This window comes from Spermophilus citellus (genome assembly GCF_964194105.1).
Source record: "Spermophilus citellus genome assembly, chromosome: 1".
NCBI classification, from domain to species: Eukaryota; Metazoa; Chordata; class Mammalia; order Rodentia; family Sciuridae; genus Spermophilus; species Spermophilus citellus.
The window spans coordinates 189,311,046-189,334,056 of record NC_138182.1 but is presented as its reverse complement, the minus strand read 5'-3'; the positions used below and the strand labels follow the sequence as shown (position 1 = coordinate 189,334,056).

The 23,011-nt window shown below is 45.9% G+C and overlaps 3 protein-coding genes across 3 annotated transcripts in view; all 3 read left to right on the top strand.

The window, feature by feature from the left end:
- Nucleotides 1-23,011, top strand: part of LOC308654234 (uncharacterized protein) — a 151,748-nt gene that overhangs the window by 110,498 nt on the left and 18,239 nt on the right. The gene's annotated exons all lie outside the window — the stretch shown is intronic.
- Nucleotides 13,605-16,396, top strand: LOC308650651 (protocadherin gamma-C4; the record flags this gene model as incomplete). The annotated part of the gene is made up of 1 exon (XM_081296833.1): nucleotides 13,605-16,396. The coding sequence occupies exon 1, from the start codon at nucleotides 13,898-13,900 to the stop codon at nucleotides 16,394-16,396; it is 2,499 nt and encodes an 832-aa protein (XP_081152959.1). The 5' UTR covers nucleotides 13,605-13,897.
- PCDHGC5 (protocadherin gamma subfamily C, 5) lies at nucleotides 18,200-21,411 on the top strand (the record flags this gene model as incomplete). The annotated part of the gene is made up of 1 exon (XM_081296823.1): nucleotides 18,200-21,411. One exon carries the CDS (start codon nucleotides 18,200-18,202, stop codon nucleotides 20,816-20,818), a length of 2,619 nt encoding a protein of 872 aa, XP_081152949.1. The 3' UTR covers nucleotides 20,819-21,411.

The window sequence follows — 23,011 nt, the reverse complement described above, 5'->3', positions numbered from 1 at the left end:
TCAAAAGACACATTCAGCCAAGTGTGGTGGCATACCCCTATAATTCCAAATACTTAGGGGGCTGAAGCCAGCCTCAGCAAGTTAGCAATACCCCGTCTATGAATGAATGAATGAATGAACGAATGAACAAACAAACAAATGTCTGGGGATATAGTTCAGTGGTAGGGTACCCTTGGGTTCAATCCCCAACACACACCACACACACACACATAACACATTCAGTAGTGTATTAACTGTACAAAATAAACATTGCAGAGTTTAAAAACAAATCTTAGCCTCATATTTCACATTTCAAAATTTTTCTCTAAAAGGAGTAAGTTGTGTACAGGGGGCTTAAATGCTTTGTAGATAAGTAAAAAAGTATGATAGAACTTTCATCATCATTTTTCTCTCCTCATCTTCCTTCTCTTAACTTTTTTTTAAGTTTTTAGCCTTTATGATCCCCTTTTGTGCAGTATTAGACTTTTATTTAGCCTTGTATGAAACAATATCCTTTCCACATTTTTCCTTCAACTTAAAGACCTTCTTTTCATAAAGCTATTCGTCCTCTATCTGCAGCAGTGTTTGCCGCAGTCTTGGCTGGGCACAGAATCATGAGCCACTCACACCTTGTAGATTCAAACAGCAATTCTTTATTCCCGAACTCACACCGGCCTCTACACACACGTTCTGGGGAAATCCCAGTTCTGCTGCCACCCAATTCACCTACTCCACGAGGCTTTCTTTTCCAATACTTTCTGAATCTCACGAGAACTCAACGGGAACTCAAGGATCAGGCGTGCCTGAGGCAGCAAGATACACCCTATCCCCCCCCCCCCCCTGCAGGGTACACCTTAAACCTGGAACTTCCCTAAACCCAAGTTGTCTTAAACTGGGAACGCCCTAAGGAGCGGGATACTTCCTAAAACCTGCAGGATACACCCTAAACCTGGATCCACCCTGGTCCTTGAGCAGGGTCACCTTTCTCAAACACACATGCAATGTCACAGCGAATTTCCAAGGCAAGTCCATTTAACATGGGGTACGCTGGCAAGGAAATTTCGATGCGTCATTCCTACTTGGCAATGGCCCTCAGCAAGTGTTATTCCATATCTTTCCCAGTTTCTTTGCAAGATCTTTAATGGACAGGTCAGGATGTTCCCCTTTGATTTTGGGGTGATATTCAGAAAAAATATGAAGGCTGAAGCTTTGGGGGTGTATTGGAAACATTGAACTTCTTCCCCCTCCTTTTTATAGGGAACTAGATTTTCATTTCTCTTTTATACAGGCCTTGTCTACCTTTGCCCTGTCTTCAACATTTCCTTTCTCTTTAGCAGATGTGGTCTTCCACCTAAACATTTTTTAGAAAGTCTGAGAAGTTGACCTAAGCATCTGGGTGCTTCTTGTGCTCTCTTAGCAAGTTTGCACAAAGAACGCATGTGAGGACACTTTGCCTCTCAGCTTCTCAGGATCTCCTCTGCCTATGTGTAGTTATTTTTCCTCAGTGAGGCACAGAGTTGCTTAGTGCCCCTCTGACTCTCACTTGCCCCAGAGCCATCTCTATAGAGTTCAATGTACTGCAATGGCTGTCTGTAATTCCTCTTTAATAAAATTTCTATAAAATACAAAGCCATGGGGCTGGGAATATAATTCAATTCTACAGTACTTGCCTTGCATGCATGAGGCTTTGATTTGATCCCCAGTGTGCACATGTGCACACGCACACACACACACACACACACACACACACACACAAAGTGCCTACTGGGCTAAATAACAGGGATACAAGTTGTCACAAAATGCCATAGTCCCTGTACTGGAGTTTGTTTGTGGAAAAGTCAGGCATTATTCTTAAACAAAAAATAATTATATGATTTTAAATTGTACTAAGTTCAATGGGGAAAAAAAAGGTGTGAGAGAATGCAACAAAGGATCCTGGTTTTAACTTAGGCCTACTAGAAGACTTCTATTGGGAAATAACATTTGAACTGACCTGAAAATTTTTTTAAATTAACAAAGCAGAGGAAAAAAGGTGAAACAAGCTTTCCTGGGAGAAGAACAGTCCATCAGAAGGCTTCCTTGGGTTATGATCATACTGAAAGCAGTGAAATGGAATATGGTGAAGGAGGGAAAAGACATGGAAATTTGGATACTATGCAGAGGATTTGTTTTTGTTTTTTGGTTGTTTTTTTTTTTTTTTTTTTTTTTCAGAAAAGCTCATATTGTTCAACATTAGCAGGCAGAAGGAATAGGAAAAAAAATAAAAGTGAGGCTATCACAGAAAAGCCAATTTATTATATTAATTAGGTTTTATGAGATATTATACATCATATATTAATGGTCTCATCAATAATGATTCCCATCTATAATCAACATTTCAAAAAATGGAAGTTTTGGGGCTGGGGTTGTGGCTCAGTGGTAGAGCACTAGCCTCACACATGTGAGGTACTGGGTTCAATCCTCAGCACAACGTAAAAATAAGTAAAGATATTGTGTCCATCTACAACTAAAAATTTTTTTTAAAAATGTAAGTTTTATACAGATATATATATATATATATATAAACAATATGTTGCTTATTCTTTAATTTCTAAATCATACTCACTTACACACTGACTGCCTGAAATATAACATTATTTTATGACAAGGCAGAATATCTACATTATCTCAACTATGCAAAAAGAAAACAGGTCCAAAATAGTGTGAAGGGACTTCCTTAGTTAAAACTGCAAAACTAAGTATATTGGGCTGGAGATATAACTCAGTTGGTAGAGTACCTGCCTCACATGTACAAAGCCCTGGGTTCAAACCCCAGCATCACAAAAAAAAAAAAAAAAGAAGAAAAAGAAAACAGTATATTTATAAATATATATTTAAATCCCTGCATTTCCATTCCATTTTTCTTTTTGGGGGGGAGCATGGGGGCTAAATTTTATATAGATAATATCTGCTCTTATATTTCCACTCATATTAAAGACATCACTACCCTGTCACTCAAGCCAAACCTCCTCTCCTTTACCAGCCCCCCACCTCTAATCATCAAGTGTTAACAAGACATCTTCCTAAATTTCTCTGGAGTGGATCTCTTCCTTAGTTTCCTTTTGCAAGTCCATTTCTTCATGAGTCTGTTATGTGAGATTTTAATTGCTCTGTCACAGTTTTCTCTTCTTCAGCCAGTGGTGACAGCTCCAGATCTGTTTGCTTTTGTAGTTCTTGTATCATGGTCATAGTCTTATTCAAAGTAGCATAAATGCAGCTCTTAGTCTCTTTCTGCTCAACAGCAACTGGTTTAAAACGTGCATATAAAGATTGATAGCAGTGGGCTGGGGATGTGGCTCAAGCGGTAGCGCGCTCGCCTGGCATGCGTGCGGCCCGGGTTCGATCCTCAGCACCACATACAAACAAAGATGTTGTGTCCGCCGAGAACTAAAAAATAAATATTAAAAATTCTCTCTCACTCTCTCTCCTCTCTCACTCTCTCTAAAAAAAAAATAAATAAAAAATAAATACTTATTTAAAAAAAAAAAAGATTGATAGCAGAGACTTCATCACTGACAATTCCTTTAGATATAGTAACTGGATTTTTCGGCCTGCTGAATCAGGATGATTTGTCTTGATTTCATATTCCAGTCTATACTGAATGTAATCCAGATCAGAGTCGGCCTTCTGGAACCCAAAACTTATATACTTCAATGCTCACGGCCATTTCATTCATAACAGTCAAAACATGGAGACCGAAAGTCCAAAATCATCAGTTCAAGCTTATCAACCCCCGCCTCCATGTTGAATAGTTCGAGGATTTGGTATTTTATTTCAAGAGCAGTACAACCTACCGAGGAGCAGCTGGAAGATTATAGGATCCAATTAAAATTTCAGAACATTCACCTTAGCTACTGTGGAGAATAAGTCCCAGAAGTTTCTACTGGTTTATGAAGAGGTCTTACAAAAATTATGGGCCTTATTATCAATGGGAAAACTGCTTAAATTTTTAAAGCTGTTTTTCACAAGGTACAATGTGCATGCTTGTAATCCCAGCAACTTGGTAGGTTGAGGCAGGAGGATTGCAAGTTTGAAACCAGCCTTAGCAACTTAGATCCTGTCTCAAAATAAAAAAGGGCTGGGATGTGGCTTAGTGTTTAAGTGTCCCTGGCACTATTATCTACAGATATCTATCTTTAAATAAAAAATAGCAGTTTTTCAAAAATCCAGATTGTGAATTAATTAATGGTAAATGGAAGAAAAAGAGATTGATAAATTAGTATAACCCACTGAATAACACTAGATTAGTGCTTCTCAAACTTTAAGGTTTTCAAATCACCTAGGTATTTTGTCAAAATGTAAATTCTGCCTCAGTAGGTCTAGAAAGAACATTTCCTCATTTCTAAAAAATTCTTGATACCTATGCCATTGGTTCTCAAACTGAGAGTAACACATGACTGGGTTATATTTAAAATTTTTATTGATTCTTTTTAGTTATACATGACAGTAGAACCCATTTTGACATAATTATACAAACATGAAATATATCTTGTTCTAACTCAAGACTCCATGAAATTCTGATATATTCTGTCTTCTAATGCCTATCAGGCTTCGGAGTGGTCTGGCCAATTGTGAACTTATGCATTTGAAATTTGGGGTTTTAGCTGGGCACAGTGACATAGGCCTATAATTCTGGCAACTCAGGAGGCTAAAGCAGGAGGATTACAAGTTTGAGGCCAGCCTCAGCAATTTATCAAGACACAGAAATTTTGTGATACCATGTCCAGAAATAAAAAATAAAATTTAAAAAGGACTAGGGTGGGGATGTAGCTCAATGGTAAAGCATCCCTGGGTTCAATCCCCAGTACCAAAAAAAAAGGGGGGGGGTGAGAGCGGGTGGAGAAGGATTCTTAAGAGATAAATTGAAGTGTTGAGGATATGATGAAACAGATCACATGGCTTCTCGTCTCATCAGAAAATATATAAACTTACTACCTATCTGTATATCTAACCTATCTGCCTACTTCTTGTTCAAGATTCAGTTACACTTCCTAAAACAATCAAGTGATGCCCAAGACAAGTATATAGGAAGAGTATGCGGCTCTAAAACTTTACATTGAGCATCTAGTGGGGTGCTTTGCATCATGAATTGAGGTAAATTCTGTACCAGGCACTTGACCTGTCTTATTAATTTAATAGGATAGGAATCCAGGAACCCTTAGAGGTTTGTTTCTTATCCAAGGCATACAGCTCAACTCTGACTTATTTCATAATTGATTCTCTTATTCATTATCCTGAGAATTGCTATTTTGTTTGGTAACTATAACCCTAAATGTAGAAAATTCAGGGCTCTTTATTCTGTGGCTAAAGCCTTTAGTTTTCTCTAAACAGTTTGTGGAACTTGGCTGCCATTATCTCAATCATTTTATAAAGGTCCTAGATGGTATACAGACCTGGCTTTTTCTTTTTCTTCTCTCTCTCTCTCTCTCTCTCTCTCTCTCTCTCTCTCTCTCTCCCCTCCCTCTCCCTCTCCCTCTCCCTCTCCCTCTCTCCCTCCCCCCCCTCTCTCTCTGTGTGTGTGTGTGTGTGTGTGTGTGTGTGTGTGTGTGTGTGTGTGTTAATATTCACTAGCAATATAACTTCTCCTTGTGGCATAGGAACCCAAGATCTCAAGAAAAGAGTTGATCAAGAGAAATGTTTGAGAGATTGTGTTCTAACCAATGAGATTATGCTCCTTGGCAAAGACAGGGTAGGGAAATTTCACGTTGCTTTCTAGTCAAGAAATGAAAGCTGAATGATGACATCCAGTTTTAAAAGAAATAAAATCTGAATTTTATTTTAAAATTTTATAAGGCAGTGAAACCAAACAGCATTTCTGCTCCTCTTGATTTGCTTGATGAGGAAGTTACAGGGAACTCTACAGTTCATTTAAAAAGAAAACTGATTTTATTTTTCTTGTTTGGTGCTGGGGCTCCAACCAAGGGGCCTCATTCATGAGAGGCAAGCACTCTACCACTGAGCTGTACCCCCAACCTATAAAACTGAAATGATTAACATCTCCACAGAAATACTAAATTCCTTTTACAAGTAGGGTCCAGCTATTTATCTGTCCTCTAACCAAGTTTGTTGGCGTCTTTACCCACACAAAGTTGTGTAGATTGTGGTTTGGTTTGATCTCTCTTCTTGTGGTCAAAGAAAGAGATAAAAACGTGTTTAGTAGGTTCTGATTTGGCTTGGAGACTCGCAGAACAGCTAGCTTCACCGTCGCGTGGTTGGCTTTCCAGGCTGTGGTAGGACTTCCGTCAGTACCGACAGTACAAGGCGCTCTGGCCGGAAACTCTGGAAGGCCGCCAAAGAAAAGTGAAGTTCCTGGCGCTAGCGCGAGTCTTGCTCCGAGAGCCCCGCGCTAGCGCATTCTTCGTGCAGTTATTGGCTGGGACTCTGTGTGCCGCTGTCGGCCAATGAAGTCGCTGGAGATCTGGCCCCGGCCCGTCCCCTTTCTGCGCCCCGGGATGAGGCAGAGGCTGAACAGCCGGCGAGCAAATCGGCGGCACCCAGAAAGCCATGTCCGACTCGGCGCCTAGCGCCCAAGCGCTAACCCGCTGAAAGTTTCTCAGCGAAATCGTCGGGACGATCTGGAACCCGCTGAGAGGAACTGCTTTTGAGTGAGATGGTCCCAGAGGCCTGGAGGAGCGGACTGGTAAGCACCGGGAGAGTGGTAGGAGTTTTGCTTCTGCTCGGTGCCTTGAACAAGGCTTCCACCATCATTCACTATGAGATCCTGGAGGAAAGAGAAAAGGGTTTCACTGTGGGTAACGTGGTCGCAGACCTTGGTTTGGATCTGGGCAGTCTGTCAGCCCGCAGGCTCCGGGTGGTGTCCGGAGCAAGCCGTAGGTTCTTTGAGGTGAACTGGGAGACGGGAGAGATGTTCGTGAACGACCGTCTGGATCGAGAGGAGCTATGTGGGACACTGCCCTCCTGCACTGTAACTCTGGAGTTGGTGGTGGAGAGCCCTCTGGAGCTGTTCAGCGCGGAAGTGGTGATCCAGGACATCAACGACAACAATCCCGCTTTCCCTACCGGGGAAATGAAATTGGAGATTAGCGAGGCTATGGCGCCAGGGACGCGCTTTCCGCTCGAGAGCGCGCACGATCCCGATGTAGGAAGCAACTCTTTACAAACCTATGAACTGAGCCATAACGAATACTTTGCGCTTCGCGTGCAGACGCGGGAGGACGGAACCAAGTATGCTGAACTGGTGCTGGAGCACTCCCTGGACCGAGAACGAGAGCCAAGCCTCCAGTTGGTGCTGACGGCGTTGGACGGAGGAATCCCAGCTCGCTCCACTAGCCTTCCTATTCGCATCACCGTGCTGGATGCGAATGACAATGCGCCTGCCTTCAATCAGTCCTTGTACAGGGCGCGCGTCCCGGAGGATGCACCCCCTGGCACTCGCGTTGCTCAAGTTCTTGCAACGGATCTGGATGAAGGCCTCAACGGTGAAATCGTTTACTCCTTCGGCAGCCACAACCGGGCTGGCGTGCGGGAACTATTTGCTTTAGACCTTGTAACTGGGGTACTAACAATTAAGGGTCGACTGGACTTCGAAGACACAAAACTCCACGAGATTTACATCCAGGCCAAAGACAAGGGCGCCAATCCCGAAGGAGCACATTGCAAAGTATTGGTAGAGGTGGTGGACGTGAATGACAATGCTCCAGAGATCACAGTCACCTCCGTGTACAGCCCAGTCCCTGAGGATGCCCCCCTGGGGACTGTCATAGCTTTGCTCAGTGTAACTGATCTGGACGCTGGTGAGAACGGGCTGGTGACTTGCGAGGTTCCACCAGGTCTTCCCTTCAGTCTTACTTCTTCCCTCAAGAATTATTTCACTTTAAAAACCAGTGCAGTCCTGGATCGGGAGACAGCGCCAGAATACAACCTCAGCATCACCGCTCGGGATGCGGGATCACCTTCTCTCTCAGCCCTGTCGACAGTGCGGGTTCAAGTGTCCGACGTCAACGACAACCCTCCACAATCTTCCCAATCTTCCTACGACGTTTATGTTGAAGAAAATAATCTTCCTGGGGTTCCAATACTAAACCTAAGCGTCTGGGACCCCGACGCCCCACAGAATGCTCGCCTTTCCTTCTTTCTCTTTGAGCAAGGCGCTGAAACCGGGCTAGTGGGTCATTATTTCACGATAAATCGTGACAGTGGCGTCTTGTCATCTTTAGTGCCCCTGGATTACGAAGATAGGCGGGAGTTTGAGTTAACAGCTCATATCAGTGACGGGGGCACCCCGGTCCTGACCACCAACATCAGTGTGAACATCTTTGTTACTGATCGCAATGACAACGCCCCCCAGGTCCTCTACCCCCGGCCTGGCCAGAATTCGGTGGAGATGTTGTCTCGAGGTACCGCTGCAGGCCACGTGGTCTCGCGGGTGGTAGGCTGGGATGCGGATGCAGGGCACAATGCCTGGCTCTCCTACAGCCTCTTGGGAGCCCCCAACCAGAGCCTTTTTGCTGTGGGACTTCACACAGGTCAAGTCAGTACTGCTCGCCCAGTCCAGGACACGGATTCGCCCAGGCAGACCCTCACGGTCTTGATCACAGACAATGGAGAGCCATCGCTATCCACTACCGCTACCCTGACTGTGTCGGTAACTGAGGAATCTCCAGAAGCCAGGGCCGAGTTCCCCTCCGGCTCTGCTCCCCGGGAGCAGAATAAAAACCTCACCTTTTACCTACTTCTTTCTCTAATCTTGGTCTCTGTGGGGTTCGTAGTCACAGTGTTGGGAGTTATCATATTCAAAGTTTACAAGTGGAAGCAGTCTCGGGACCTATACCGAGCCCCAGTGAGCTCCCTGTACCGAACACCGGGGACCTCTTTGCACGCGGACGCCGTGCGGGGAGGTCTGATGCCACCGCACCTTTACCATCAGGTGTACCTCACCACTGACTCGCGGCGCAGCGACCCGCTGCTGAAGAAACCTGGTGCTGCCAGCCCGCTGGCCAGCCGCCAAAACACTCTACGAAGTTGCGATCCCGTGTTCTATAGGCAGGTGTTGGGGGCAGAGAGCGCCCCTCCTGGACAGGTAAGAGCTAGCAGGTCATGCCTGAAATGTTTTGTTTTGGTTTTGTTTCCTGCACCATGTTTGGGAAGGTTTGGATTGGGGCTGTTTTAAACGATGAAGACGCTTTTCTCATTATGTGTACACACTTTCATCTGGTCCTTCCTAGATCAAACTTAGTGCCTTTGGGAGGAAGTCAGCCATTAGAATGTGATTTGTAGTTCCATTTCAGGGTGAAGTTATTTGCCTCCTCTGTGGACCAAATTTACACCCTCAACCCTCAATTACCATCACAACTAAGCAATCTTGCTATTATGCACCTGAGCTATAATCTAACATCTCAGCACTCCAAATTTAGCTTGGCATCATTTGTTTTGGGAAACACCTGCTGGATACCTCTAACCAGTGGCAGCTGATAGCAATACAATATACCTCATTTGTCCTTTTCAAATGATGGCTATATCTGCATCAAAACTAAAGTTTCTTTGATAACTTTCATTTGCCAACACAGATCCTCTATCTCATTCTCAGATAATTATCTATGAATGAAATAAAATTCTAGGCATCCTTTAAATTCATTTTAAGCATGCTACTGAAAATAATGGGTGTGTTATTTGCCCCATAATTTTATGTTATAACAGTAACACATGAGCACTGTAGGGAATATAGAAAATACAAAAAGAGTAAAATTTTAAAGTAACTATAATCCCCAAACCCAAAGATAATCACTGCTAATTATAAAAGTAATGATTTATTTTGGAAAAAATCCAGAAAGAATATAGAGTACAAATGTGCCTCTACTGTTATTCCTACCCCCTCTAGCATTATTTTTCTTAAGTATACATATAATGTGAAAGGTAGATGAACTCATTTCCTTAGAAGGATAAAGCATTCATTCATTCATGCTGGCATGCTTATGACTACAGGGCCTTTGCCTTGGAGAGAAACCTACACAAACTCTCAATTGTGGGAGACCTCTGTTATTTTGTCATTAAGTGCATTATTTTGTTACTAAGTATAATGATACTATCAAATCTTGAATTTGGCAGTTAGACAAGGCTTTTACCATAGGAGTCCTTGACCAAGTTACTTACTCTCCCCTTTAAGCCTCTTTCTCATGTGCAAAAAATAACATGGGTTTTATAGGACTAAAGCATAATATGATGCACTGTATGTAAAGTGTTTAGCACAGTGCCTGGCATGTCACAGCTATTAAAAAATTACTAGTTATTTCTATTACTACTTTTATTCTTCACCCACTCAAAATTCTTAAACATACTTTTGACATGAGCAAATATGAGGAGAGCCTATAATAACAAAGTAGAATCATATATGGAAAGGCTAAGAAAGGATGAAAGCCAGATAGAAGCACCTGCTGCTCTTCTGATCATCCTAAAAACAACTGGCATTTTCCCTAAAACAGTGTTCTCAAACTTGGGTGCACCTTAGGATCAAATAGGGATCTTGTAAAAATTCTAAATCCCAAGTCACATCCCAGACACAATTTCTGGGGGTGGGGCACAGACATTAGTATCTTTTTAGTATTTTCAGGTGATTCTAATGTATGAACACTGAAAACCACTGCCCTAGAATCTGCCAGTTCATCATTTGCATATTTATGAAGCAAAATGTCATTCTGGTATTCACAGAAACAGGAAGCAGCTATATTGAGTCAGTTCCAACTTAAAAAAATACTCTAATGACATTTCCCAACTTTTGATTATTATATAGGATAGCTCTAGAAGAGCACTATAGGAAAGACATAAGATGATATTTCAGTTATCTAAATAGAAAATCTCCCTAAGCCACTAGTACCTGGGCCATTTGGGTTTCTTTTGGGTGTGACAAAAATTTTTCAGCATCAGATAGTGTTAATGATTGCATCAACTTGGTGTAGTTGAATATACTAAAAACCATCAAATTGGACCCTTTAAAATGTGAACTGTATGGTATGTCAACTATATCTCAAAAAACCTGTTTTAAAAAAGTGCACAGGTGGGGCTGGGAAAGTAACTCAGTGCCTAGCATACAGGAGGCCCTGGCTTTGATTTTCAGCACTACAGAAAAAAAAAAAAAAAAAAAAAAAACAGAAAAACAGAATCTGGAGATGGGAGTATCAAATATCTGGCATAAAAATGTTAAGAGTATGTTGTATTAAAGTGTTGTGATGCTCCAATTCTAGTAAAACAGGCTGGGCTTTTTAAAATGTGAAATTGCAAGTATAGTACTATATATACTAATTGTTTAGCTTCAGACAAATCTCTTGAGCTCTCAACTACATTTTTTCATCTATAAAGATAATACTTACTTAACAAATATTCAATAAATATTCATTGAGTTGATAAATGCTAATATTCACCATTTTATTATCACCCCTGTGTGTTAGACTCTGTAAAAGATCAAAGGACACTGTCTGCCCTTATGGTACACAGAACACCACAGGAGACAAACAAGATAAAAGGAAAGAAAATGGGTTCTGAATTACACAAGAAGCAGTGGCCTCAAAGAGGAAGAAATACCTAAGTCAGCCTGAGAAATCAGAAAAACTTCATAGAGGCAGTCATGATGCTTGAGCCAAGAACTGAAAGATGAGTAGTAGCTTATCAAATAGTAAAGGGGAAATGGGTCAGGAAGGAGCCTTTGCAGGAAATTCCATGTGTGAGATAAGAGTATTTTACTATTGTTGTACTATAAAGCACGTGTGTAAAACAGTCTTTGCAGGCCATGAAGTGAAGCAAGTAGGCAGGAATACCTGGATTACCTTTTAACTGTGCCAAGGGATTTTCATTTTATTCACTATAGATGATAGTCAATTTGAACTGATACACACACACACACACACACACACACACACACACACACACACACGATGTCATCAGGATCTTCTGTTTGCTTGCTTTAGAGAGATTATTCTGGTAGTCATAAGTGAAATACATTGGAGACATTGGGAAGAGAGACAAAGGCTATTGCAGTACTTGAGAGGATTGATAAATGCTTGAACCAGCACAGTGGCAGGGCAGACTACACTAAAATGACTACAATAAAATCATCAGAACTTGTTGACTGACATGATATAGGAAGAGAGGGATGGGAATGAGTCAAGAATGACCTCCCCCCACCCGCTACACAGAAACTCCTTGAATTCTAAGGTAGCTGGCTGAATGATGATGCCACTTACTGAGATAGTGAATTCTGGCATAAACACTTTGGTAGACCAAGATGTTTTACATCTCCGTAATTCCCATGGGAAGAGACTTAAGGGGTGTGTGTGTGTGTGTGTGTGTGTGTGTGTCAGGGCTTGTTTTATTTTGTTTTTATATAAGAATACAGATGCCAGATCCCTTTCTTTGTGACTAGAATGTCAATTGCTGGCCTCACCATAGTAAAAAAATATATATTCCTGAAAATCAAAGGTTTGGGGGAAATGAGGGGATTGTAAGAACACCGTTTTTTTTTTTTTTGTTTGTTTGTTTGTTTTTGTTTTTGTTTTTTTTGTTTGTTTGTTTGTTTTCTGGTTTTGGCTGCCTGTAGTAACCTAGTTAAGAATTTGGATGAATTAACATATATCATGTCCAGATCAAGTTGCATTTTTCTCTGTGCTCTGATGCGTTTGCCACTCAGATTACAGTTTGGAGGTACCTACAGTTTAAAATTTATTGTGTTTCTGCTCTTGTGCAAAGGTAGTAGCCAAGCTGCTAGGAGGTCTGGATGACCGAGGGGGTGGGGTGAGATCAAGTCTCCAGCTACAAGAGGTCCCCTGGGGCTAAGTGAAAAGCTTGCTCTTTTGAAATGGTCTCTGTTGGTAATTAACAACATATCAAGAACACCACTGGTGTCAAATAAAGAGGATTTGTAGGCACAATGCTGTTGGTGGCTGATCCCAATTATTCAAGAAAGCTGTTGAATCTGTGAACATTAGCATTCTGCCAGGTAATGAGATCTAGTCCTTTATACCTCCCAGACTCTGCTGATTCTTACAGTTTGGGAAAGTCTCCCTCTCCTGGCTTCCACCACCCTGTTCCCATACTGTCCTTGAAATCAATGAATGGTAATTTAGTGTATTACTAGCAAATGTCTGAATAAGAGTGGTTTGTTTTGTGCCGCACCTCCTGTTACAATCAAAACGTGTGCTGCATAAATTTAATTGGCCACATTAATGTGTAAGCCTTTTTTGCAAAGGGATGGATATGGTTCTGAATAATCTGCAGAGGGCCAGAGTTTTGAGTATATGGCAGTGCTTTTAATTAGCTGTTGTTCTAACACAATCAGATTGGGACAGAAGCTACTCATTTAGGATATTGGTTGATGACAACACTGGCTTGAATAAAGTGACCAATCTCAAATGGCTACTTGCTCAGTGGGCTGCAGGTTGCTAGGGCTCAGGCTGTCGCTGTTTTCCCCGCCGAAAAGGGGCGGGGTGAGTAGGTTGTTGGGGAGGGGGAATACGTATATGTTGTTTGCTTCTCCAAAGAGGTAATGATCCATGAAATAAATACCTTTGAGCAGGAGGAAGGTGAAAAGATAAGTTGGGGGTTATTTTATTATTTTGTGGGGTTTGGGGGGGTTTGGTTTTTTTTTTCTTCCAATGCTGCGACGCATTAACCCTGCTGCTATTAGGATGTTCTCTGCTCAGCCTATTGGCTGAGCCCAGGAGCCGCTGTCTGCCAATCCGGTGTTGAAAGGCAGACAAATCTACCCCGCCACCAGCAAAAACGGCGCGTAACCCTTGCAGTGCCGGCCAAGCCGCGCCAGAACTGGCCGGGGGGGAAAGGGAGATAGGTGTCTCCAGCTGCTGTGGATGTTTGGGGCGGGTCAGCTTCTTCTGCTTCCCAGGACCAAGTAGAGAATTAGCGGGTGGCAGCAATGCTCTGCAAGGTGAGAAGCTGGGTAGAACTCGGGTGGGGGGCTACCCTTTTGTTCCTCTTTTGCCACCTGGGTTACGTTTGTGGGCAGATCCGCTACCCGGTCCCAGAGGAGTCACAGGAAGGGACTTTTGTAGGGAATGTCGCCCAAGATTTCCTGCTGGATACAGAGAGTCTGTCAGCTCGCAGGCTGCAGGTCGCTGGAGAGGTGAACCAAAGACACTTCCGTGTGGATTTGGACAGCGGAGCCCTGCTAATCAAGAATCCAATAGATCGAGAGGCACTGTGTGGGCTCAGTGCCAGCTGTATCGTGCCCCTGGAGTTTGTAACCGAAGGGCCTTTGGAAATGTACCGAGCAGAGGTAGAGATCGTAGATGTGAATGATCACGCCCCCCGATTTCCGCGGCAGCAGCTGGACTTGGAAATCGGGGAGGCAGCTCCTCCAGGACAACGTTTCCCTTTGGAAAAGGCTCAGGATGCAGATGTGGGGAGCAATTCCATTAGCAGCTATAGACTGAGCTCCAATGAACACTTTGCACTTGATGTCAAGAAACGCAGCGACGGCAGCCTCGTCCCGGAGCTGCTCCTGGAGAAGCCTTTGGATCGGGAGAAGCAATCGGACTACCGCCTGGTGCTGACTGCTGTAGACGGAGGGAACCCCCCAAGATCTGGCACCGCGGAGCTCCGGGTCTCTGTGCTGGACGTAAATGACAACGCCCCAGCCTTCCAGCAATCCAGCTACAGAATTAGCGTCTTGGAGAGCGCGCCAGCCGGCATGGTGCTCATCCAGCTCAATGCCTCTGACCCGGACCTGGGTCCTAGTGGTAACGTCACATTTTCTTTCAGTGGCCACACCCCTGATCGTGTGAGAAACCTCTTTGACCTGCATCCCACAACTGGAAAGCTTACCCTTCAGGGGCCCCTAGACTTCGAGAGTGAGAATTACTATGAATTTGATGTGCGGGCTCGTGATGGGGGTTCTCCAGCCATGGAACAACATTGCAGCCTTCGAGTGGATCTCCTGGATGTAAATGACAATGCCCCCCACATCACAGTGACTTCAGAGCTGGGAACTCTCCCAGAAAGTGCAGAACCTGGCACTGTAGTGGCACTCATCAGTGTGCAGGACCCCGACTCAGGTTCAAATGGAGATGTGAGCCTTCGAATCCCTGACCACTTGCCATTTGCCCTCAAGTCTGCCTTCAGGAACCAGTTCTCCCTTGTGACTGCTGGGCCCTTGGACCGAGAGGCTAAATCCAGTTATGACATCATGGTCACTGCTTCTGATGCTGGGAACCCTCCTCTGAGTACCCACAGGACTATTTTCCTCAATATTTCTGATGTGAATGATAACCCACCCTCCTTCTTCCAGAGATCACATGAGGTGTTTGTTCCTGAGAATAATCGCCCAGGGGACCTGCTTTGCTCTCTTGCAGCCTCGGACCCAGACTCTGGTTTGAATGCACTTATCTCTTACTCTCTCTTAGAGCCCAGAAATCGAGATGTGTCAGCTTCCTCCTTCATCTCTCTGAACCCCCAAACAGGAGCTGTTCATGCTACTCGATCATTTGATTATGAGCAAACACAGACACTGCAGTTTGAGGTACAGGCCCGGGACAGGGGCAACCCACCTCTCAGCAGCACTGTGACAGTCCGTCTGTTTGTTCTGGACCTCAATGACAATGCCCCAGCTGTGCTCCGCCCTAGGGCCAGGCCTGGTTCCTTATGTCCTCAAGCACTGCCTCCATCAGTTGGTGCTGGCCACCTAGTCACCAAGGTGACTGCCGTGGACTTGGATTCAGGTTACAATGCTTGGGTTTCCTATCAGCTCCTAGAGGCCCCAGATCCCAGCCTGTTTGCAGTCTCTCGATATGCTGGGGAGGTCAGGACAGCTGTTCCCATCCCCGCTGATCTCCCACCACAGAAGCTTGTCATTGTGGTGAAGGACAGTGGTAGCCCACCACTTTCTACCTCTGTTACTCTCCTCGTGTCCTTAGAGGAAGACACTCATCCAATTGTTCCTGATCTTCGAGAATCTTCAGCTCCAAGGGAAGGAGAATCCCGTCTGACCTTATACTTGGCTGTATCCCTAGTGGCAATTTGCTTTGTCTCCTTTGGTTCATTCGTGGCACTGCTCTCTAAATGTCTACGTGGGGCTGCTTGTGGAGTGACATGCTTTCCTGCTGGCACCTGTGCATGTCTCACCAGATCTCGAAGGAGGGAGGGGCTTCCTCCTTCCAATGGGATCCTCCGAATCCAGCTAGGGTCAGATGATCCTATCAAGTTTGTTGATGTGGGAGGCCACTCTCATGGCTGTACACCCTTGGCTTCTGCACCCACTCGGAGTGATAGCTTCATGATGGTGAAGTCACCCAGTGCACCTATGGCAGGAGAGCCTGTTCGCCCAAGCTGTCCACCCTCTGATCTTCTCTATGGGCTAGAGGTGAGACCTTTTCAGGCTCAGCCAATGCTTGAGGGTTGTTCTGATTCAGGCTTATGATTGGGCCATGTTCCAGAGAGTACTGGCCTCCCTGTAAGAGCCCAGAATGATTTCACCATTTTTGTGAGTAGTAACTATGTGGTAGATTCTGAGCTTTTTTTTTTTTTTTTTTAAAGTGTTTTGTGAATTAACCAGGTGGTTGACACAGGTTAGCACTGGGGGTGGATTTTGTCTATATCTAAAAGTAAGGAGTGAAAGTAATTGGTGATCAAGAACTATGCTATTGTGAAGCATGCTGACAGAACTTAGGAGCATAGACGGCTATAGTGCACAAGGGTGGGATGCACTAGGCAATCACCTGAACTCAGAGCTGCTTTCTCTACTCTTCCTAAATCAGGGGGGCCAGGTTCTGGAGGAATTTAACTCTAGGTTACCATTTTCCAATGGACTGAGAGGGTGACTAAAATCTTTGCCCCATAGTCTCTAGGATCCTTAACCCACTGTGATGGGTACTCTCTGAAGCATAGCAGAAAGGAAAAAAAAAAAAGGAGAGATCCAAGGGAGTAGAGAGGTGCACATCAAAGATCTTTTGGGCCAGGTGTGGTGGCACATTCCTGTAATTCCAACAATTCCAGCAAGGTGGGAGGCTAAGGCAGGAGGATATCAAGTTTGAGGCCAGATTTAGTGAAACCCTTTCTCAAAATAAAAAGGGTTGGAGATGTAGCTCAGTGATAAAGCATCCCTGGGTTCAATCCCCAGTGCTCTCCCCAGAAAAGATCTTTTGATCCAGATGTTTAGGATTCCCAGTCCCTAATGGGATTTGAACTAGGACAATGCAGTATATTGGAAACAGAGAGGTATTCATTATGTCTTTGGGGGAAAAAAGCGGTAAGTGAAATGACAATGTCAGAAAACTGGTTTACAGTTGAGGAACTCAGAGACAGCAACTCTGGAAGCCTTTAGAGTTCTCCTGAATTTGGTGAAACCATAAAGCCTAGATAGAGGTTATGCTTGTCCTCTGTCAACTCTTCTTAGTAACTTAGATCAGTCCCAGAAATGTTCCTTTACCCATAAACGGTGACAATCATTCCACATTCTGAGTCTGGGATCTCAGATAAACTGAGTTCTGTAGCCATCAACTGACATGGAGATTTTCCTCAAAGCATTGCTGAAGAGTCAAGATAAGACTTTATAGTGTCCTAGCAAATTTTTTCTCTTGCCCCTAGCAGTATTCAGTAGGATGGGAGAAGGGGAGTGGGAGAGAGATGGGAGAGGGGTGGGGGAACAAATGTTGTTTGCCTTTCCCAGAAAGTGAATTTTGTTGGTTCCAGTGAAGTGGTGTGGAAGCTTTTGAAGTCTTGGAGGAAGTTGCTGGGATAGAACACTGAGGAGTTTTGTACCACTTTGTCTTCCCTGTTGAGCACCATCTGAGCTGTCAAACTTTGCTGCCAAGGGGACTGAATCAACCTGCAGCACGAAAATGAGTAGGGAGGTAGGAGGCTTCTGTGACACAGATTTGCATTGCCCGTTCCCAAGGTTTCCAGAACTGAGGAGACTGCATAATTGGTTGAGAGCAGACAGACTTTTTGACCAATCAAACTCAGAGACAAGGTGGGGGATCTGCTCTTCCTGCCCGCCTCTCCTCCTCCAGCTCCCCAGCTCCACTTACATTTAACTCCCCTTCCCCCCCACCCACCCCCGCCATTTGGTGACTAAGAACTGCTGCAGGCAGGCAAACCTCAGAGCAGTTTTTAAGAGGCTGGAAGGAGACATAAGAGATTTCTTCTGCTGCATTCCAAGCCCTTGGTCTACCTTGGAGACAGGACAGCACAGAGTTGTTCTCCAGGAAGGGACTTCTGGGTCATGGGGCCCAAGACACCCCCACAGCTCCCTGGGAAATGGCAAGTGCTGTGCATGTTGTCCTTGTGCTGCTGGGGCTGGGTGTCTGGGCAGCTTCGTTACTCAGTGGTGGAAGAGTCTGAGCCGGGGACGCTGGTAGGGAATGTTGCTCAAGATCTGGGCTTAAAGGTGACAGATCTGTTGAGCCGCCGACTGCGGCTGGGCTCTGAGGAGAATGGGCGCTATTTTTCCCTGAGCTTGATGAGTGGTGCTCTAGCAGTGAATCAAAAGATTGACCGAGAGAACCTGTGTGGAGCCAGCACCAGCTGCCTGTTGCCAGTGCAGGTGGTGACTGAACACCCGCTGGAGCTCATCCGTGTAGAGGTAGAGATCCTGGATCTCAATGACAACTCTCCAAGCTTTGCCACTCCTGAGCGAGAGATGCGTATCTCAGAATCAGCTGCACCTGGAGCACGATTCCCACTGGATTGTGCCCAAGATCCGGATGTAGGCACCAATACTGTGAGCTTTTACACTCTAAGCCCCAGCAGCCACTTTTCTCTGAATGTGAAGACCCTAAAAGATGGGAAGCTCTTCCCAGAGCTGGTGCTAGAGCAGCAACTAGATCGTGAAACTCAGGCAAGACATCAGCTGGTGCTCACTGCTGTGGATGGGGGTACCCCAGCTCACTCAGGGACCAGCCTCATCTCCATCATTGTGCTGGACATCAATGATAATGCTCCAACCTTCCAGTCCTCAGTTCTACGTGTGGGACTTCCAGAGAATGCACCCATGGGGACCCTGCTGCTCCGCCTCAATGCTACTGATCCAGATGAGGGCACCAATGGCCAACTAGACTATTCTTTTGGAGATCATACTTCTGAGGCAGTGCGGAATCTCTTTGGCCTGGACCCTAGTAGTGGAGCAATCCATGTGTTGGGTTCAGTAGACTTTGAGGAGTCAAGTTTCTATGAAATTCATGCAAGAGCCCGTGACCAGGGACAGCCAGCCATGGAGGGCCACTGTGTGATTCAAGTAGATGTGGGGGACGCCAATGACAATGCTCCTGAGGTTCTATTGGCCTCTTTGGTCAACCCTGTCCCAGAGAGCACACCAGTGGGCACAGTAGTGGGGTTGTTTAATGTGCGGGACCGAGACTCAGGAAGAAATGGTGAAGTAAGTCTGGATATCTCTCCAGACCTCCCATTTCAGATCAAGCCTTCTGAGAACCACTACTCATTGCTAACCAGCCAGCCCTTGGACCGGGAGGCCACATCACACTATACCATTGAGCTACTGGCTAGCGATGCTGGCTCACCTCCTCTGCACACACGTCTCACCATCAGGATCAACATTTCAGATGTTAATGACAACGCACCCCAGTTCAACCAGCAGCTCTATACTGCTTACATCCCAGAAAATAAGCCTCCGGGCTCCCTTCTCTGCACTGTGGCTGCCTCAGATCCAGACACTGGGGATAATGCCCATCTCACCTACTCCATTGTAGGGAGTCAGGTTCAGGGAGCCCCATCCTCCTCCTTTGTGTATGTCAACCCTGATGATGGACGAGTCTTTGCCCAACGAACTTTTGACTATGAATTGCTGCAGATGCTGCAGATTGTGGTGGGGGTTCGAGATTCTGGCTCCCCCCCACTGCATGCCAACACATCTCTACATGTGTTTGTCCTTGACCAGAATGATAATGCCCCAGCTGTGCTGCACCCAAAGCCAGGCAGGGAATTCTCAGCCCCCCAGCGTCTCCCTCGCTCTGCTCCTCCTGGCTCCTTGGTCACCAAGGTGACAGCTGTGGATGCTGATGCAGGCCACAATGCATGGCTTTCTTATTCCCTGTTGCCACAGTCCACAGCCCCAGGATTGTTCCTGGTGTCTGCACATACTGGTGAGGTGCGCACAGCTAGGTCCTTACTAGAGGATGACCCTGATACCCAGCAGGTGGTGGTCCTTGTGAGGGACAATGGTGACCCTTCACTTTCCTCTACAGCCACAGTGCTACTGGTTCTGGAGGATGAAGACCCTGAGGAAATGCCCAAATCCAGTGATTTCCTCACACACCCTCCTGAACGTTCAGACCTTACTCTTTACCTCATTGTGGCTCTAGCAACCATCAGTCTCTTATCCTTAGTAACCTTCACCTTTATGTCAGTTAAGTGCCTTCGGGGACAGGCAGATGGGGATGGTGGTGGGGGTGGGTGCTGCAGGCATCAGGACTCACCCTCCCGGGAATTTTATAAGCAGTCTAGTCCCAACCTGCAGGTGAGCTCAGATGGCACACTTAAGTACATGGAGGTGACACTGAGGCCCACAGACTCCCAGAGCCATTGCTACAGGACATGCTTTTCACCAGCCTCTGATGGCAGTGACTTCACTTTCCTCAGGCCGCTCAGCGTTCAGCAACCCTCAGCTCTGGCGCTGGAGCCTGATGCCTTTCGTTCCCACTCTAATACGATGCGGGAGAGGAGCCAGGTGAGGGCTCAGCGCCACCCGCGGGCGACTCCTGGGGGAGGCATTGGAGAAGCCTGCGGTCCACATAAGGGACTGAACTTGCATCCACACCTCTCGGGCTGGCCCAGCTGCTCGTTGTACTCCACCCGATTCTTGGGATCCTTTGGACTCATTGTGTGATGGGGCTCCAAGCATTGGGAGGTGATGGTGATTATGGACGAGGGAAGGTGGACCACTAACTCCTGCCACCACACTTAGAAAAGGGTGGGGCTCCGCCGAGTTTCTGGTGAATTTCTGGCAATTTCCACAGGTGTGGGGGATCTCGGGTGGAGGCTGTGATAGATTCACCCTACCAGCCTCCTAAGCTTCAGTTCCCCGCACGCTGCCCGGGTCTTTTAGGCTTCCTCTTCTGTTTTCTACCCGTTCCCATGATCTGTGGCTTCACTGTAATCTTCAACCTTCCTTATCCTGGCTCCACCCAACCACATCTGGACTGAGGTGTGCCAGTAGGGTTCACCTGTGTCCTCCCTACGCCAGCTCAAACACCCATGCACCAGCTTTCACCCCTCACAGCTCTCTGCCAGGTTCACACCAGTTGTCTGTGGCCCACTCACAGCCCCTTGCCCGTGGTCTCTGGTAAAAGTCCCGGGTCGCTGCTGCCCAGGACCAGGCAAGTACTCGGGAGCATCTTCCCAGTTGCACCTGGCGGGGAGGGGGAGCCAGTCACCTCAGGGTGACCTGAGCTTTACTGAAGTTCGTGGAGCACAGGCGGGTTGGGGGCATGACTCTGTGACCCTCTGGCCAGCTGGTCCTGCAGGACCCAGGGCTCCATATTGAAAGTGGCAGCCCCTGAAGCCTTGAGCAGAGGGAGTAGAACTTTATAAGATATAACCCAGGACCCCTGTGGCACCAGTCGGGCCCCTTTCTCCTGAGGAGAGTGGGAACTTGGAGCATCCCAGCTCTTGATGCTCAGAAACAGGCTTTTGGCTCTTCCTGCCCACGATGTGCTGATGTGCTCAGCTATCTAGGGTCAGGGACTTGGGGGTGGCCAAAATATCTGAGATTCTTGTCAAGTCTTTTCTCCTCTGGCAGATGGAAAGCCGTAGCTTCCACCAGATGCCAGGGGTACCCCTCATATGTGAGGAAACTATAATAGTGAAAAACACAAATTTCCATAATCCCAGAAGGTTTTTATTGAAAATATATCTATTCACCACCCTGAATCAGGATTATAGTTTGAAAACAACAGTTTAGATGCTTCTGATAGCTGATTGAGAGAAGCTAACTACCCGCCTTATTGGAGAACTAGGATATTCATTTGCTCTTCTCTTCACTGTTGCTGGATAGTTTCTAGCCTCATCTTGTAACCGAGTTTCATGGAAGTCATGTGACTTGCTCAAGTTCAGAGCAAGTGATAGTTTAACCTTGGTCTGTCTAACTCCAGAGTGTACTTTGACTGGTTTGGCACTTGAAACTTAGGATGCTGAACAAAAGACAGTTGGCATCTACTGGGATGGGGCAAGGGTGTTATTCTTTCCCTTTTAGTGCCTTACATGAGGAGGGAAGACTTTGGGCTTCCTCATTCACAGTAGCCCTCACTGAACAAATGGGGACCCGCCATCCTCCTGTTTCATCCAGCTCCCTATCCTCCCATCATGATCCCTGCAACTCCATGTAGATTCTGCTGTGCTTAAGAATACATTGGCTAAGGGCTGGACATCTTCAAGGAAGCCCCAGAATGGTGCTCATGGCTCCTGATATACTGAGGATATTAGATTTATAGATTCTGCTCACATCATTGTGGCCTATGAGACTTGAGTGTGAATCACTGGCAGTTCTAGGTCTCCCCAGTGTAATCTGAGATGCTCACACTCTCTGCTTCTGGGAACCAGAGTGAGAATTAATTACCCTGTCCCAGAGAGCACACCAGTGGGCACAGTAGTGGGCACGATAATGTCCTCCCAGAACCAGTGAGGACATGGCTCTAGGAGTGCTCCATGAATGGTGGAATGAATAACATACTCCTGGAAGGACTGGGAGAGACTTAGGTGTTAAGTGGCTGACAGAAGAACCCACACCTTCAGCCAGGTGGGAGATGGCTACAGACCAACCCCTCTGGGAGCCCTGCAGATTTAGTTGGCATTGCTTGGAAGCTGTGGGAGCTTGATCTCTCTGGGCTCCATCCCAGCCATTTTCTCTGTTCCAGACAGAGAAGCCTTGTTCTCTTCTCAGTCACAGGCCATTGTCTGGCATGGAGTTCTGAGGGCGAGAGTTGTCCCAGGGCTTGGATCCCTAGCAAAGGCCCTGTCTGGCATGACTCCTAAATTAATAATGTATTTAGCTGTGGGAAGAGATACTTGAGAGCCAAGGGCC